At 25.0% G+C, this 13,786-nt stretch overlaps 1 protein-coding gene across 1 annotated transcript; it reads right to left on the reverse strand.

The window, feature by feature from the left end:
- Window positions 1-1,949: 1,949 nt before the first annotated feature.
- Window positions 1,950-9,887, reverse strand: LOC109602844 (amyloid protein-binding protein 2). The gene is made up of 5 exons (XM_020019295.2): window positions 9,512-9,887; window positions 8,526-8,878; window positions 7,428-7,596; window positions 5,960-6,351; window positions 1,950-3,515 (listed from the first exon to the last, which is right to left on the reverse strand). Exons 1-5 carry the CDS (start codon window positions 9,644-9,646, stop codon window positions 2,852-2,854), a joined length of 1,713 nt encoding a protein of 570 aa, XP_019874854.2. The 5' UTR covers window positions 9,647-9,887; the 3' UTR covers window positions 1,950-2,851.
- Window positions 9,888-13,786: the final 3,899 nt, after the last annotated feature.

The raw sequence follows: 13,786 nt of genomic DNA on the forward strand, positions 1-13,786 counted from the left end.
TAAATAGTTTCCACCATTCTACAAATTGGACATTTTTATTGAAAAAATAAAAATAAAATTTGAAGGTTTATTATAAAAAATTAAATCAAAACTGAACAAAATTTGAATTAAAAAAAATAATAATCAGTTCAGTAGATAAATTAATAAATATTTCAAATTTGTTTAAATAGTTTCCACCACCACAAATTCTTCAAATTGGATATATTTCACAAAAAATAAAAATAAATTGTAGAAGTTGAATATTTTTATTAGAAAAATAAAAATAAAATTTAATAAGAAAAATTTAAGGTTTATTATAAAAATTTTAATGTAATTAATTTAATTTTAATTAAAGAAATAATTTACTAAATTTAATAAATTTATTAAAAAAATCTTAAAATCAATTAAAGTTTACAATTTTTAATAAAAAATAATATAAAATTATAATTATTTAAAAAAGTTTAGAATTTTGAAAAATGAACATTAAAATCAAAATTTTAAATATTTATCAAATTTTGATGATTAGTAAAAAGTAGATAAATTCATAAACATCACAATTTTGTTGTTTCCACCACCATAAAGTCCAAAGTCTATTTTTCATGAAAAAATAAATATAAATTTTAAAAATAAATTCTAGAAATTCGACATTTTTATTGAAAAAATGGAAATAAAATTTGAACAAAATTTATTTAAAGAAATAATAATAATTTACTAAAATTTATAACAAAAATCTTAAAATCAATTAAAATTTTGAACCAAGGAGTGAAACTTTAAATCTAAAGCAAAAATCACATTTTTTAAATTTACAGTTTTGAATCAAAAATCATAAAAAAATTATAATTATTTAACAAAGTTTAGAATTTTGAAAAATAGACAACATTAAAATCAAACTTTTGAATATCTATAAAATTTTGATGATTAGTAAAAAGTAGATAAATTCGTAAATAGTACAATTTTGTTTAAAAAGTTTCCACCACCATAAATTCTACAAATTGGGTATTTTTCATGAAAAATTAAAAATAAAATTTAAAAATAAATTCTAAAAATTCGACATTTTTATTAAAAAAATAAAAATAAAAATTGATAAGAAAAATTTAAGGTTTATTATAAAAATTTTAATATTAAGTCATAATTGAATAAAATTTAAATTAAAAAAATAATAAAAATTTATTAAAAATAATAAAATTTATGACAAGAATCTTAAAATCAATTAAAATTCTGAACTAAGGAATGAATGAAACTTTAAATCTAAGGCAAAAATCACATTGTTTTTTTTTAACTTTTTAGTTTTGAATTAAAAATCATAAAAAATTATAATTATTTAAAAAAAGTTTAGAATTTTAAAAAATAGACAACATTAAAATCAAACTTTTAAATATTTATCAATTTTGATGATTAGTAAAAAGTAAATAAATTCATAAATATTAAAATTTTGTTTAAAAAGTTTCCTTCACCATAAATTCTACAAATTGGATATTTTTCATAAAAAAATAAAAATAGATTTTAAAAAAGTTTATATAAGTTTTAATTTTCAGTCAAAACTGAACAAAATTAATATTAATTACAGTTCTGAGCCAAGAAATGAAACTTTAAATCTAAGTCAAAAATCACATTTGTTTGAAAATATTACAGTCAAAATAAAAATCATGAATATTTGTAATTATTTATAAAGGTTAAACTTTTTATTAATTAATTAATTTACATTTTTTATACACAGTATTTTTTATATAAATTATAAATTTACGTGTTATGATTACAAATAGTGATACTTAGTTTCAGTACACTTTAAATAAAATTTCCTATAACAATGAGCAAATAAACTTAAATAAAAAATGTTTTCGTGATACTAAGTGTTAGTATTCGAATCAATAAATATTCTTAATTAATATTAGTCCATTACATACATCAAAATGTATTAGTTACATTATATATTAATGTTATTAGAGACAGGTATAAATAAATTATAACAATTTTTATTTGAATATAGATTTTATTTACAATAACAAAAATGTGTGAAGAATATTTTTACATATATTATATTATATATATTATATGATTTGTCAAGAAATTAAGTAACTAAATCTACAATTAATAACATACAACAGAATACAATTTTATATCTTAATTAAAAGTAGAATTTTTAATGATGCATAATTAACCACCTTCTGGCATCTAAAGTAAAATAATCTTTTAAAAATGATTTTGAACATTTCAAAGAGAACACACAGAGAAATTTTGGTCAAAAATTGTTGATGTTCCTGTTTTCGAGTTGAACATTACCTTATAAAGAATGAAAAAATAAAAAATTATAATGATGTTTTAGCTACCAAGCTTTATATCAGAAAATAATACTAAGTGTAGTAAATATGTAAATCGTATAATACACAAACAAGATCAAACTAGACTGTTATAATAAAATATATTAATTTATGATTGAACTAGTAAAATAAATGAAATTTTAAAATCGATAACCAAAATGATACATGTATATTGCACATAAATATAAAGCATGAAATTAAAATTAATATACAGAACTAGAGATCAATTGTCATAGAAATAAAACATAAAATTGTCACTGCTTACACTGAATAATTAAAAACATTAAATGCAAAACTTTGTCAATACTTTTTTTTTTTAATTTACAATCACAATTGGCAGTTATAAGCATCTTTACAATAAAACTTTAGATCAGATCTAGAATCTATCCGGACTAGAATTTTTGATTAAATAATAGTAATAATGTCGCTTGTGTGTCAAAATTGTCACAAAAAATGATATTATAAATGATCAGTCGATTTTTCTTTTAAGATTCGCTAATAAAAATCAAAGACATTTGCTTCTATCCTTTATAAAAAATGACTAGGAATTATCACTAATACATGCTAAAGAACTTTTCAACGATCTCTTTTAAAGGCAATAACTGTGCCTTATGGCAAATTGGCTTGATTCTGTTTCTAATGTTTTTCCACTCCCGCATCTTTTGACTATAAATATTCATATTTGGAACATCGAATAAAGTTGAGTAAACATTAATGAGTCCCCGATAATCGTATTCTAATCCTGAATATGATTCTCCAAATAAATTTAAATTAATTTCTATTGAACGCATATACAATTTTTCAGCATCTTTATGCCTTTTCATATGATAGTTATACAAAGAAGCCAAATGTCCTATGCTTAAACCCACTTCATAATCTTCCTTTCCTAACAACTCCTCTTTAATGGCTATGGCTTTCAGGTGCATCTCCTCGGCTTCTTTGAATAATTTCATACTTTGATATAATCTACCTAAATTCCCATAATGCTTTGCAGTTTGCACATTCTTCTCGCCGAAAGCTCTAAGTGATAATTCCAAGGCAATTTTATGCAGCTGCTCTGCCTCCTTCAGATACCTGTCTTGAAGGATCTGATTGTTGATCTCGTCCAGGGCTTGTTCTTCTAAAATAAGCGCCTTAACTCTCTTCACTGATGACAACATTAAATGGTCTTTTGGCAAAATGTTGTCCATTATTTTTATAGCTTTCTCTGAATGATCCCTGAAAATTACATATTATTCAATAAATTTAAAATGCTAATAAAAAGTTGCATTATTTAATTATTTATATATACTACATACTACATTGTCTACATGTGGTTTTAAAGAACAAAAGGTAACCAAATAAAATAAAAACCAATTTTGTTTAAAATTATGTATAAATTATTTAATAAATATATACTTTTCAAATGTTTGATATTTCTGTATCCAGCCACATTTATCATTTATTTTGTTTAAGATTTAATTTAAGTAGAAATTATTTTTATTTAAGTCCAAAATGAATAATTGGAAAAAGAATTTAGAGTAATTATTTTAAATGAAATATAAATTATTTTGATGGCATTTAATTATAAATGAGTTTCCTATTTAACATTAAAATAGTAATAGTTCTCTGGCCATCACTGTACTTGTTTCATTCAAAATATTAAGATGTAAAATTGAATGCAGGAATGGTCTTAACTCTCCTGATGATATACATACAAAAAAATTCCAAGAAAAAATGGTAAAATCAACAAATCAAAGCAGACATCGCCGAAGAAAAATAAAAATGCAGTTGCTTCAAACATGAAAAATGTTATAGAAAGGAAAAATATAGAAAATTACAAATCAGCTAATATTTCTTGTGCTGAAAATAACACAGAGGACTCAAATTCGAATAATAATGCAAATACTAATACAGTATTATCTGCAAAAACTAAGACAGAAATCTCCCACATTTCTATTGTTAAAACTGATGATGACCCAACTACTAAGAAGGTTAAACCAGTATTAAATGTAGAAAAATCAATAAAAAAGAATGCAAGAAAAAAATAGAATCCGAAGTAAAGAAGTTCACAATGATTCAATTGATTAGAACAAATGGATTGAAAAATATAATATTCTTTTGATACAGAAGATGATACAGACACAAATGAAGATGTTAAATACAGTAACAGTTATGCCAAACTAAGTATTGTATTTAGAGGAGACAAATACTAGCCATGGTTTGGGTGTATTTGCATAATATGCTTTACAAGCTTTTAGCCAGTTTGGCCTATTAGTTGGTAAACTTGTTAACGAAGTTGATATACCAGAAGATTGTAACATGAAGGATCTGTGGGTAATATATGTTGATTCTGGTAATAGCGAAAATAAACCAGTCTATATAAATACGGAAGAACTTGAAATATCTAATTGGATAAGATTTGTTCGTCCCGCTCATCAGAGAGAGGATCTGTGATTACAAAAGGAGACAAACTATACTTAATTAGTGTAAGAGAAATCAAGTCAGGAGAGGAATTGCTGTACTGGCAAGATTTTAACTTAACCAGCAATAAGAAGAAAATGAAGAAACTTGTATGTTATGCCACTTATGTTCATGCTTGGTTTTATTATTATTATATTATTCATTTTCAGCTTGTGTTGGCTGTAACATGACTTTCAGTCATCCATTTTATTATAGAACACATTGCTCAGTGTTCCACGACGTTCGATTTAGCTTAACCATTAGGAAATATCACTGCAAAATTTTTGGTGAGGCTGTATTAGGAAAGGAAAATATTATGAAGCATGCCTCTGAACTACATAATGGACAAGGAGCTTATCAATGCCAATTTTGCACAAAGGTAAACCTGTCTTCTCTTTCTTAAATTAATAATTGTTCAATTAAATTAAACAAATTAATCTCATTGTATGTTTTTAGTTCTTCTTACGTCTCAATTATCTAGAAATGCACAGGACATATGGATGTTCAGCAAACCCCCATAGAGCAAGACTGTGACTTGTGACTTTTGTGGTAGGAAATTTTATCAACCTTAGAAGGGCCATATAAAACACATGCATAGCGGTAAATTTAACAAAATTTTGAATTACAAGACATCCATGATTGTTACTTTTAGATTTTTCTGTGGTGTTGAAAGAGTTCCAACGTAAAATATGCATGAAAATTTTGGGATCCAGGACAGCTATTCAAAGACATTTAAAAGAAGTCCATCAAAAACAATTGGATGGTACTTGCACATGTGTAAGATGGGGGAAACATTTTCAAAACAAGTTAAATTTAAAAATTCACATGTTAACACACAGTGGTATTAAATCATTTAGGAAAGTTAAATTAAAAAATATTTGTAGTAATTTTTTATATGTTTAAATGTACATTATTACAGATGTTCTGTTAAAGAATGTACAGCTGCCTTTACAACTAAGCAATGCTTGCAATTAAGATTTAATTTAAGTAGAAATTATTTTGATTTAAGTACAAAATAAATAATGGGATTGAAATTTAAAATATTTTGATTGCATTTAATTAGAGGTGTGCATTTACTAAAAAACTTTAAAAAAGTAATTTAGTAGTAATACCAGTAATGTGTACTATTTCTTTGGCGTCCACTGTAAATCTACAAATTATTCATTGTATTTTTGACTTTCCAGTCCAAACAAGTGTGAAAAATGGCTCAAAAATCTAACCTGGCAGAAGAAAACCTCCCAGAACTGTACTCAAACACATAAAGAGCGTATGCCATGTCCTCGTGTGCCAGTGCCACGTTAATGTTGTTCTTATCGAAAATTTCCTTGCGGATTTCCAGTGCCTTCTTGTAAACCTTCACGCTCTCCTGTATCGAATCGAAATTTAGCAGGTAGAAGCCATAGTCGATCAGCGTGTCCGAAAACCGAGGATGAGAGTCCCTCTTGTACTGTTCGGAGTCCATGTTAACGGCCTGACGAATCAGAAGACCAGCTAAATTGAATCGTCTTTTAACTACGCAGGTTTTGGCCGCTTGTCGGAGCACTTCGATCACCACGCGGGGCGGCAAGTCATCGTTTACAAGCTTCAAAGCTTCCACTGCCCATTTAAAGCCCTGTAATGAATGAGATAAGAGATTCTTTAGATTTGGATTTATAATATATTTTCATTGTCAGCTACAAAGTATAAATAACTATTTTAGTACATTACTTTGAGTTTTTAATTTACATATAATCAGTGGTGAAAAAGGTATATTTTTAAAAATAGGATTTTTTTCACATCTTTTATCAAAGAAAAACAGGACGTACATTTGGTCTGACAAAAGTAAATTAAATTTGTTTTGGTCAGAGGATGGTAGAACATTTGTGATACGACCTGTGGGGCAACGATATCATTATAAATATAAATTCTTACAGTTAAATATGGTGGAGACGCTTTTCTTGGACCCTCAATTCAAGTGGAGGGTAAAATGGATCATTTTCAATACAGGGACATACTAAGAAATACAATGTTTCCATTTGTTAAGTAAGAAATACCATTTGGTTGGAATTTCAACAAGAAAACGATCCCAAAGCACATGTCTAAAATTATTAAAGGGTGGTTTCTAGTGAAAATCTTAACTGTGATTAAAATGCCTTGATCTAAATCCTATTAAGCTCCTCAGGGATAATAAAAAACATCAAAAGCAAACTATACAGGAGCAGTGGAAACAAATTCCTGTTGACACATTGCAGGAACTGGTGAAATATTTGAGTTATTGTTAATTTCTTATGAATATTAATAACATATTTCATACTTTTTCCAGGCTAAATTGATTTTTTATTTAAAAAAAAATAATAATAATGAATATGATTATTGTGATTAATGGACCAATTTTGCAGTAAATTAGATTTGTTAAGATTTGCAACAGATTAGGGAAAACGTTAATTAACATTTGTAACAAGTACATTTAAATTCCATAATTTTTTCTAGCACTGTACTTTCATTGTCTGCTACACAATATAAATAACTATTTTTGTACATTATTTTGGGCTTTTAAATTTACATATTTATGCCTGTTGTTTATCATTTATCACTTTTACTTTGTCCTTAATTTAATGAAAGTATTACCTTGTATTTTGTAAACAATTTGACTTGGTCGTCATGCAATTAATTATAATTGAACAACAGAAACTAAACATATAAACATACCTCATCATATTCACTTCTCCATGTGTAATATACAGAATAATTTGTGTATAAGCCTGCTAAGTTTGGTACGGAATTTATTTCTTCTAAGGCGCTAACTACTTGTCTTGATGAAGTAAACGTTTTTTCAGCTGCCACGAACTCACAGTAAATAGCTTCAGCAAATATTTTCCTAAAATAAATGAAGGCAATCAATATATATTTTTCCAGTTAGACTACTTTCTTCCTCCTTCCTTAGAGGACTTAAAAAATAAAAAGACAACTGACATTTATGAAAGATTTGAAACAACAAATACTCCCTCTATATCTAACAATTTAATTTTTTATCAGAGTACCAAAATTAGGGGTCACACCTAGTGTGAAATTTTGAATAATTTAGTTTAATAAGTTTAGTTTATTAAGGGGCTTATCATTGTTGTTTGTTTGGGTTTGGTTTTTTATGCAATTAGTAATTTAGTGATGAGTAAAACTTGTAAAAAAAGTGACTTAATCAGAAGAGGAAGGTGAATTATATGGATCTAGAATATCAGATCAGTTCTAAATATGATATTTATCTATTCATAACAATAAAATCAACCATTTTATCTTTAAAAACGTTTTTCTCGAAACTACATTTTTCAAATTTGTTACACCTGTAACTTGAGGGCAGATCATTCAACCACTTAATTTTTTTTCAGTTTATGTTGTTTTCTTTATACAATGATCCTTCAGTTTTTAGATTGCTTCGATCATCGAATTTTCAAATCTCTGCTATTTCGTAAAATTTCAATTTATTTTCACAAACGTGGGTAAAGGTACAGATAATACCTTCTGCTTTAATAAAATTTATATTTCTTCTGAATTCACCCACGGGGAAGGCCGCAATCACTGCAGCAATGGAGGACCTTTTTTATTTAATGACTAGGTGAATAACTCACTTAAAATTAACTTGTTTCATATGAAAATTTCAGTGTATATTTATTACTTATACAAAAATGTATCCTCCAAATTTTAAAACATTTGATGCAGTAGTTTTCTTTAAAAAAAATTCCAAAGGCACACTAGGTTTTCCCCTTCACAAATATATATTTTAAAGTTTAAAAAAATAGATGAAATACTTACTTATGGTAACAGTCCAAAAGCTTTCTTAAAACGTAAACGTCCTGCTCTTGCTTCTTGCACAGCTTCTCAGTAATGTTTAATACCTTAATGGAATGATTATACCATCCACCTTCATTGAAGAAACTCCCTAATCTCAAACCTGTATCGATCACCTGATTAATGTTTGTTGAATTGGCGATTAATTTTTCGTAATTCCTGATCAAATCGTCGGAAACGTTGGATCCATGATCTACCAGAGACTGATAACATTTCAGCAATTGTGGACGTTTATGTTTAACAGTCAACATTCTCATAAATATTTCCAAATCACTGAATTCCCCTGCCAAAAGGCACAGTCGTTTTTCAATGAACATCTGAGAAAGAAAAAAGTGTTTAAACTTATTATTATGAAAATTTTGTGTTTATATTCTCTACAGAGTTGTTTAATATGTTGTTGATCCTCCGGTCCTTATCAAAATGATTCAATAAACTGTAATTTGTAAATATTTGTTTTAATAATGAATCCAAGGTCCTGGAAAAAATAAATGTAAATTTTATATTACAAATTTTAACATATTGACTCATTTTGATAACTGCCAAAGGAAACAACTAATTATCACCTTTAAAATTGTTAAATTTAAAGTGTTCAAACATTAATGTTAAATTTTAAATTGGAGGTAGGTATATAAAATATGCTTTATAAGTTAAAAAATTGTTGTTGATTAAACCAGATTTTACGAAGGATTTAAGTAATTATAAATAATGAAAACAATAAACTTGATGAATTGAATCATTGTTAATTAGTAAATACATATTATGAAAACAATGATAATACCAATTAATTGTTTGTGCAAGAAAATATGTAATTATATCATGAACTATACATACTTTTACATTCATTTTTGTCTGGAATGATTACAATTAACACAATATTGATTAGAGGGGACCCAATTAAAACACAAAATTTAATTAATGTAATTAATACTGAGAAATATTAAAGGACTTACCTTATAATAAAAATCAAACAGGACATTGTTTGGCAAAGTTCTAAACTCCTTCTTGCAAAATCTACAACTCGTGACGCAATCTGCGACAGCGACTGCAATGCAAATATCGTACAGTTGACGGACACAGTTAGACATTGTTGACTTTGAAGACGGTTACCGCAATAAACAACAAATTTTTAACAAAACATCGAAACAACTGACAACACAAAACAGCTGAGCACCAAATTAATTTTCTTTTTAATAGAGCACAGGGAGCTTCGCGCGGCTTTGTTGCCAGCACTGCGCAATAATATCACCAGATTCAAACTTTAATGTCACATAAATTATTTATTATTAACCACACACATGTTTTAATAAATGGTGTCAGTACTGAGTGATCTAAGGTTTGATTATACACTGACTATTGCCAGAGAAATAAAATAGAAAACCTAATTTTAGTTTTTTTATTTCGATAGTTTTTTGTATTTTTTCACAAAACGTTAAAACCGGTTTGTTAAAAAACCGCATTGTACAGTCTCGTACAGAATTTTGTGAATGTCGCATAAAATTGGAAATTTAGACAAACTTTGATTTCATTAAATTAATATTTTTTAAATCCGGTCGTTTGTTATTCATTAGTAATTTTTTTATATATGTAAATTAAGAAAAAATTATTCATAGTAATTTGTTACTAAATATAATAAATAATTTGTTTCTAAATATTCTTTAATTATTTTCACACAATTTATTTCCAATAAAAATATACAAAATAGCTTATTTTAGTATTATCTAAGTTTGGATGTTCTAGAATTTATTTTATTCCCTATTTTTAAATAGAAGAACATTGATTTTAATGGAAAGAAAACATTGTTTAAGTAAAAATAAACAGAAAAATGATAATATAAATAACAAACTTTCTTATAATATGAAATAAAAAATAATAAAAACATATTTGGTCATGTTAAAAATAATAAATAACTAATACGTCAAAATAGGATAAACCTTGAACATTGTTCAATGTCTCAAATAAACAATTTTGAAAAACAAAAAACTGATACGAAATATAAGCAAAAAACACTGCTTTATAGCTTCATCTTTTGCGTATTCTTCAGCTCTATTTTTCTAATTTTCGAAAATGTATTAGAGAGTTTACTATAGATTTTTGTCATAAAAAGACTACAGTTAGTTAGGATGAGGTTTTCCCTTTATCAGCTCCCTCAAATTCTGTTTCTGTTCACTTATCAATTCTACATCATCTAAGTCAGTGTCATATTCTTTTTATTATTTACGAGTCATTACACTAATATCGAATATCTTTCATTTCGGCTTCAGTTGGGAATTGATACATCGATACAAATCTCAACTGGTGTATATGTTGGTCAAATTTGACTCAACGCACATGTGTCAAAATAACCATATTTGATAACTGAACCACTCATACTAAATTAGGAAAACTAAATCGTACCTAGAGAATATACTGGAATCAATGTGTCTACTGACTTTAGTACAATTCTTTGAAATTGAAAGATTAAATTTATCATTTGTTTTATTTTGACTAATTTAATAACAACGAATTGTAATGTAATAAATTAAAATTCATAATGTAGAAAGATAGGATCATTCTTTATTTTATTAGATATCCAAATATCAATTACAAACGACTCATAGAAAAAATAAGTCACAAATGTAGTACAAATGAATTTTTAATCATTTTTATTTTCTATGAATTATCAAAAATGGTAAAAATAAAAAAAAATGTATAAACATAATTTTAATGGTCACTTTATGGTAATTATTATTTATTTTTTATTGGTATTTTTAAAATAAACTCATCACTAAAAACTTTTTCATTTTACTTTTACTACTTTTAAACACATTTCTCAGAAATGGAAAATTTAACAAATCACAGTAAAAATAAGTCATAAAAGTGATCAAAATAATAATAAAAATAGTAGGGCGATGGACAAGTAAATTTTTTATAATTTCTAATTTTCATGAATTATTAAAAATAATAAAAATAAAAAAAATGTAAAAACACAATTCTAATTGCCACTGGACTATATTGTTATTATTGTTTATATTTTATTAGTATTTATAAAAGAAACTATTTTTTTTTAATTTTAGGTTTAAAACCTTTCTCAGAAATGGAAAAATTCTAATCTATATTGCATATAAACTTAATACATAATATATGTTTGTATTAATTTGATTTATAACATATAAATTAAGTGTGTAATACTGTCATAACTTGGAAAGTAAAATTTACAGGCAAATTATTATTTTTTATTGAACGTATGGTAAAAATATAAATTGTATTTTCAAAAATACTAATATTGAAAATAGAAGAATTAGTGTATAAAAATATCATTCAAATTTTTATTAAAATCTTTAATATAAATTTGTCAAAAATAAATTTTTATTAAATAAACTGCCTTTTCGATTTCAAAATTCAATCTACTTTAAAAACGTTTTCAATAGTGAATTTTTTATAATTTTTATTTTTATGAAATATTGAAAATTATAAAAATAAAAAAATGTAAAAACACATTCTAATTGCCATTAGACTATATTATTATTTACATTTTATTAGTATTTATAAAATAAACTAATATTTTTAATTTTACCAGTTTAAAACCTTTCTCAGAAATGGAAAAGTTCTTATCTATTTTGCATATAAACTTATTATGTTTGTATTAATTTAATTTATAACATATAAATTAGGTATACAATTCTGACATAACTTGAAAAGTAAAATTTATAACCAAATTATTATTTTTTATTAAACACATGATAAAACTGAAAATTTTACTATCAAAAATACTAATGTTGAAAATAGTAATTTTTATTGAAATCTTTAATATAAATTTACTTCGATTTTAAAATTAAGTCTAGTTTCAAAAATATTTTCAATAATGGAAACTATAACGGATTGTAATTTAATAATTTAAAATTTATAATATAGAAAATCACTATCATTATCATTCTTTATTTAGTCACACATATACATTTTTCAAATATCAATTATTAAGAAACAGTAATAAAAATATTCTTTTGTGGTCTAAATGAAGCATAGTAGAATTGGTAGACAAATGAATTTTTTATCATTTCTATTTTTTATGAATTATTGAAGATAAAAATTAAAACAAAAAAAATAAAAACAATTCTAACTGTCACTGTATTTTATTAATATTTACTTTTTATTTATATTTTTAAAATAAACTCATCACAAAAGACTTCATTTTACCCCTTTAAAAACATTTATCAGAAATCAGAAAAATTAAATCTATTTTCAATATATCATGTTGAATATTGTATTAATTGAATCTATAAATCTAAACTAAATCATGTATATAACATAGTTATAACAGATTATATCAGAATTTAGAGGCAAGGTAAAATTTATAATAAAATTCATAAAAACCAGACATAAACCACTTAAAATTGATCAAAATAATAGTAAAAAAGTCTGGAATATAATAGGGCTGATAGACAAGTAAGTGTTCGTTAGCATAATTCCAATTGTCAGTAAATTTTAATATTATTTACTTTTTATTTGTATATTTAGAGTTGTTAGTCATAACTTTTTTCATCCTTCCCGGTAAAAACATTTTTCTGAAATTGAAAAATTATCCATTATAAACGTATAATGTTGAATCATATTGTTTGTAGGAATTAATCTATAAATCTTTTATATAAACATAGTATAACAGTTGATAATTAAATATATTATGTATGGCAAAATTTATAATCATTAATTTTTAATAAATTTAATAAATTAATAAAATTATATTAATTTTCAAAAATACCATACAAATTTTGATTATGGAAAATAGTTAAAATTATTACATAAAAATCAGTTTTATATTGATGTTAGCTTACCACCATCTTCACCGATGGACCGATGCGACGGACTCACATTTATTTAGACTATTTTGTTTTGTAAACAAATCTGAGGGATTTGTTTATATTTCATAATCGAGAACCGGTCAATTAAGCTTTAGATGTCGAGGGTTAAAGTACGTTTGTTGTAATAAAACGTATTATTGTGAATTTAGTGTTTTAATCAAACTAAAAAGACAGATTAACAGTCGCTAATCTATCATTGATATTAAAAATATACATCCGTCAAAAATAACTTTTTCTTAAGTAAATTGCAGCTTCAATTTTGAAAATCGATCTAGTTTAAAACACATTTCCAATAATGGAAACACACATTTAATTAAAAGAGATTAAATATATACATTTACTAAAATTAAAATTTTGTGTTATTGATAATAAACAAGATTTTATTTATTT

This window comes from Aethina tumida, chromosome 2, assembly GCF_024364675.1.
Source record: "Aethina tumida isolate Nest 87 chromosome 2, icAetTumi1.1, whole genome shotgun sequence".
In the NCBI taxonomy this organism is placed as follows: Eukaryota; Metazoa; Arthropoda; class Insecta; order Coleoptera; family Nitidulidae; genus Aethina; species Aethina tumida.

Excerpts from the sequence above, each read along its gene's own strand:
- LOC109602844 (XM_020019295.2), bottom strand. The coding sequence starts at position 9,646 with ATGTCTAACTGTGTCCGTCAACTGTACGATATTTGCATTGCAGTCGCT. Across the intron at positions 8,879-9,511 it reads TGTTTGATTTTTATTATAAG|ATGTTCATTGAAAAACGACT; the intron begins GTAAGTCCTTTA and ends TTTCTTTCTCAG. Across the intron at positions 7,597-8,525 it reads CTTTTGGACTGTTACCATAA|GAAAATATTTGCTGAAGCTA; the intron begins GTAAGTATTTCA and ends CATTTATTTTAG.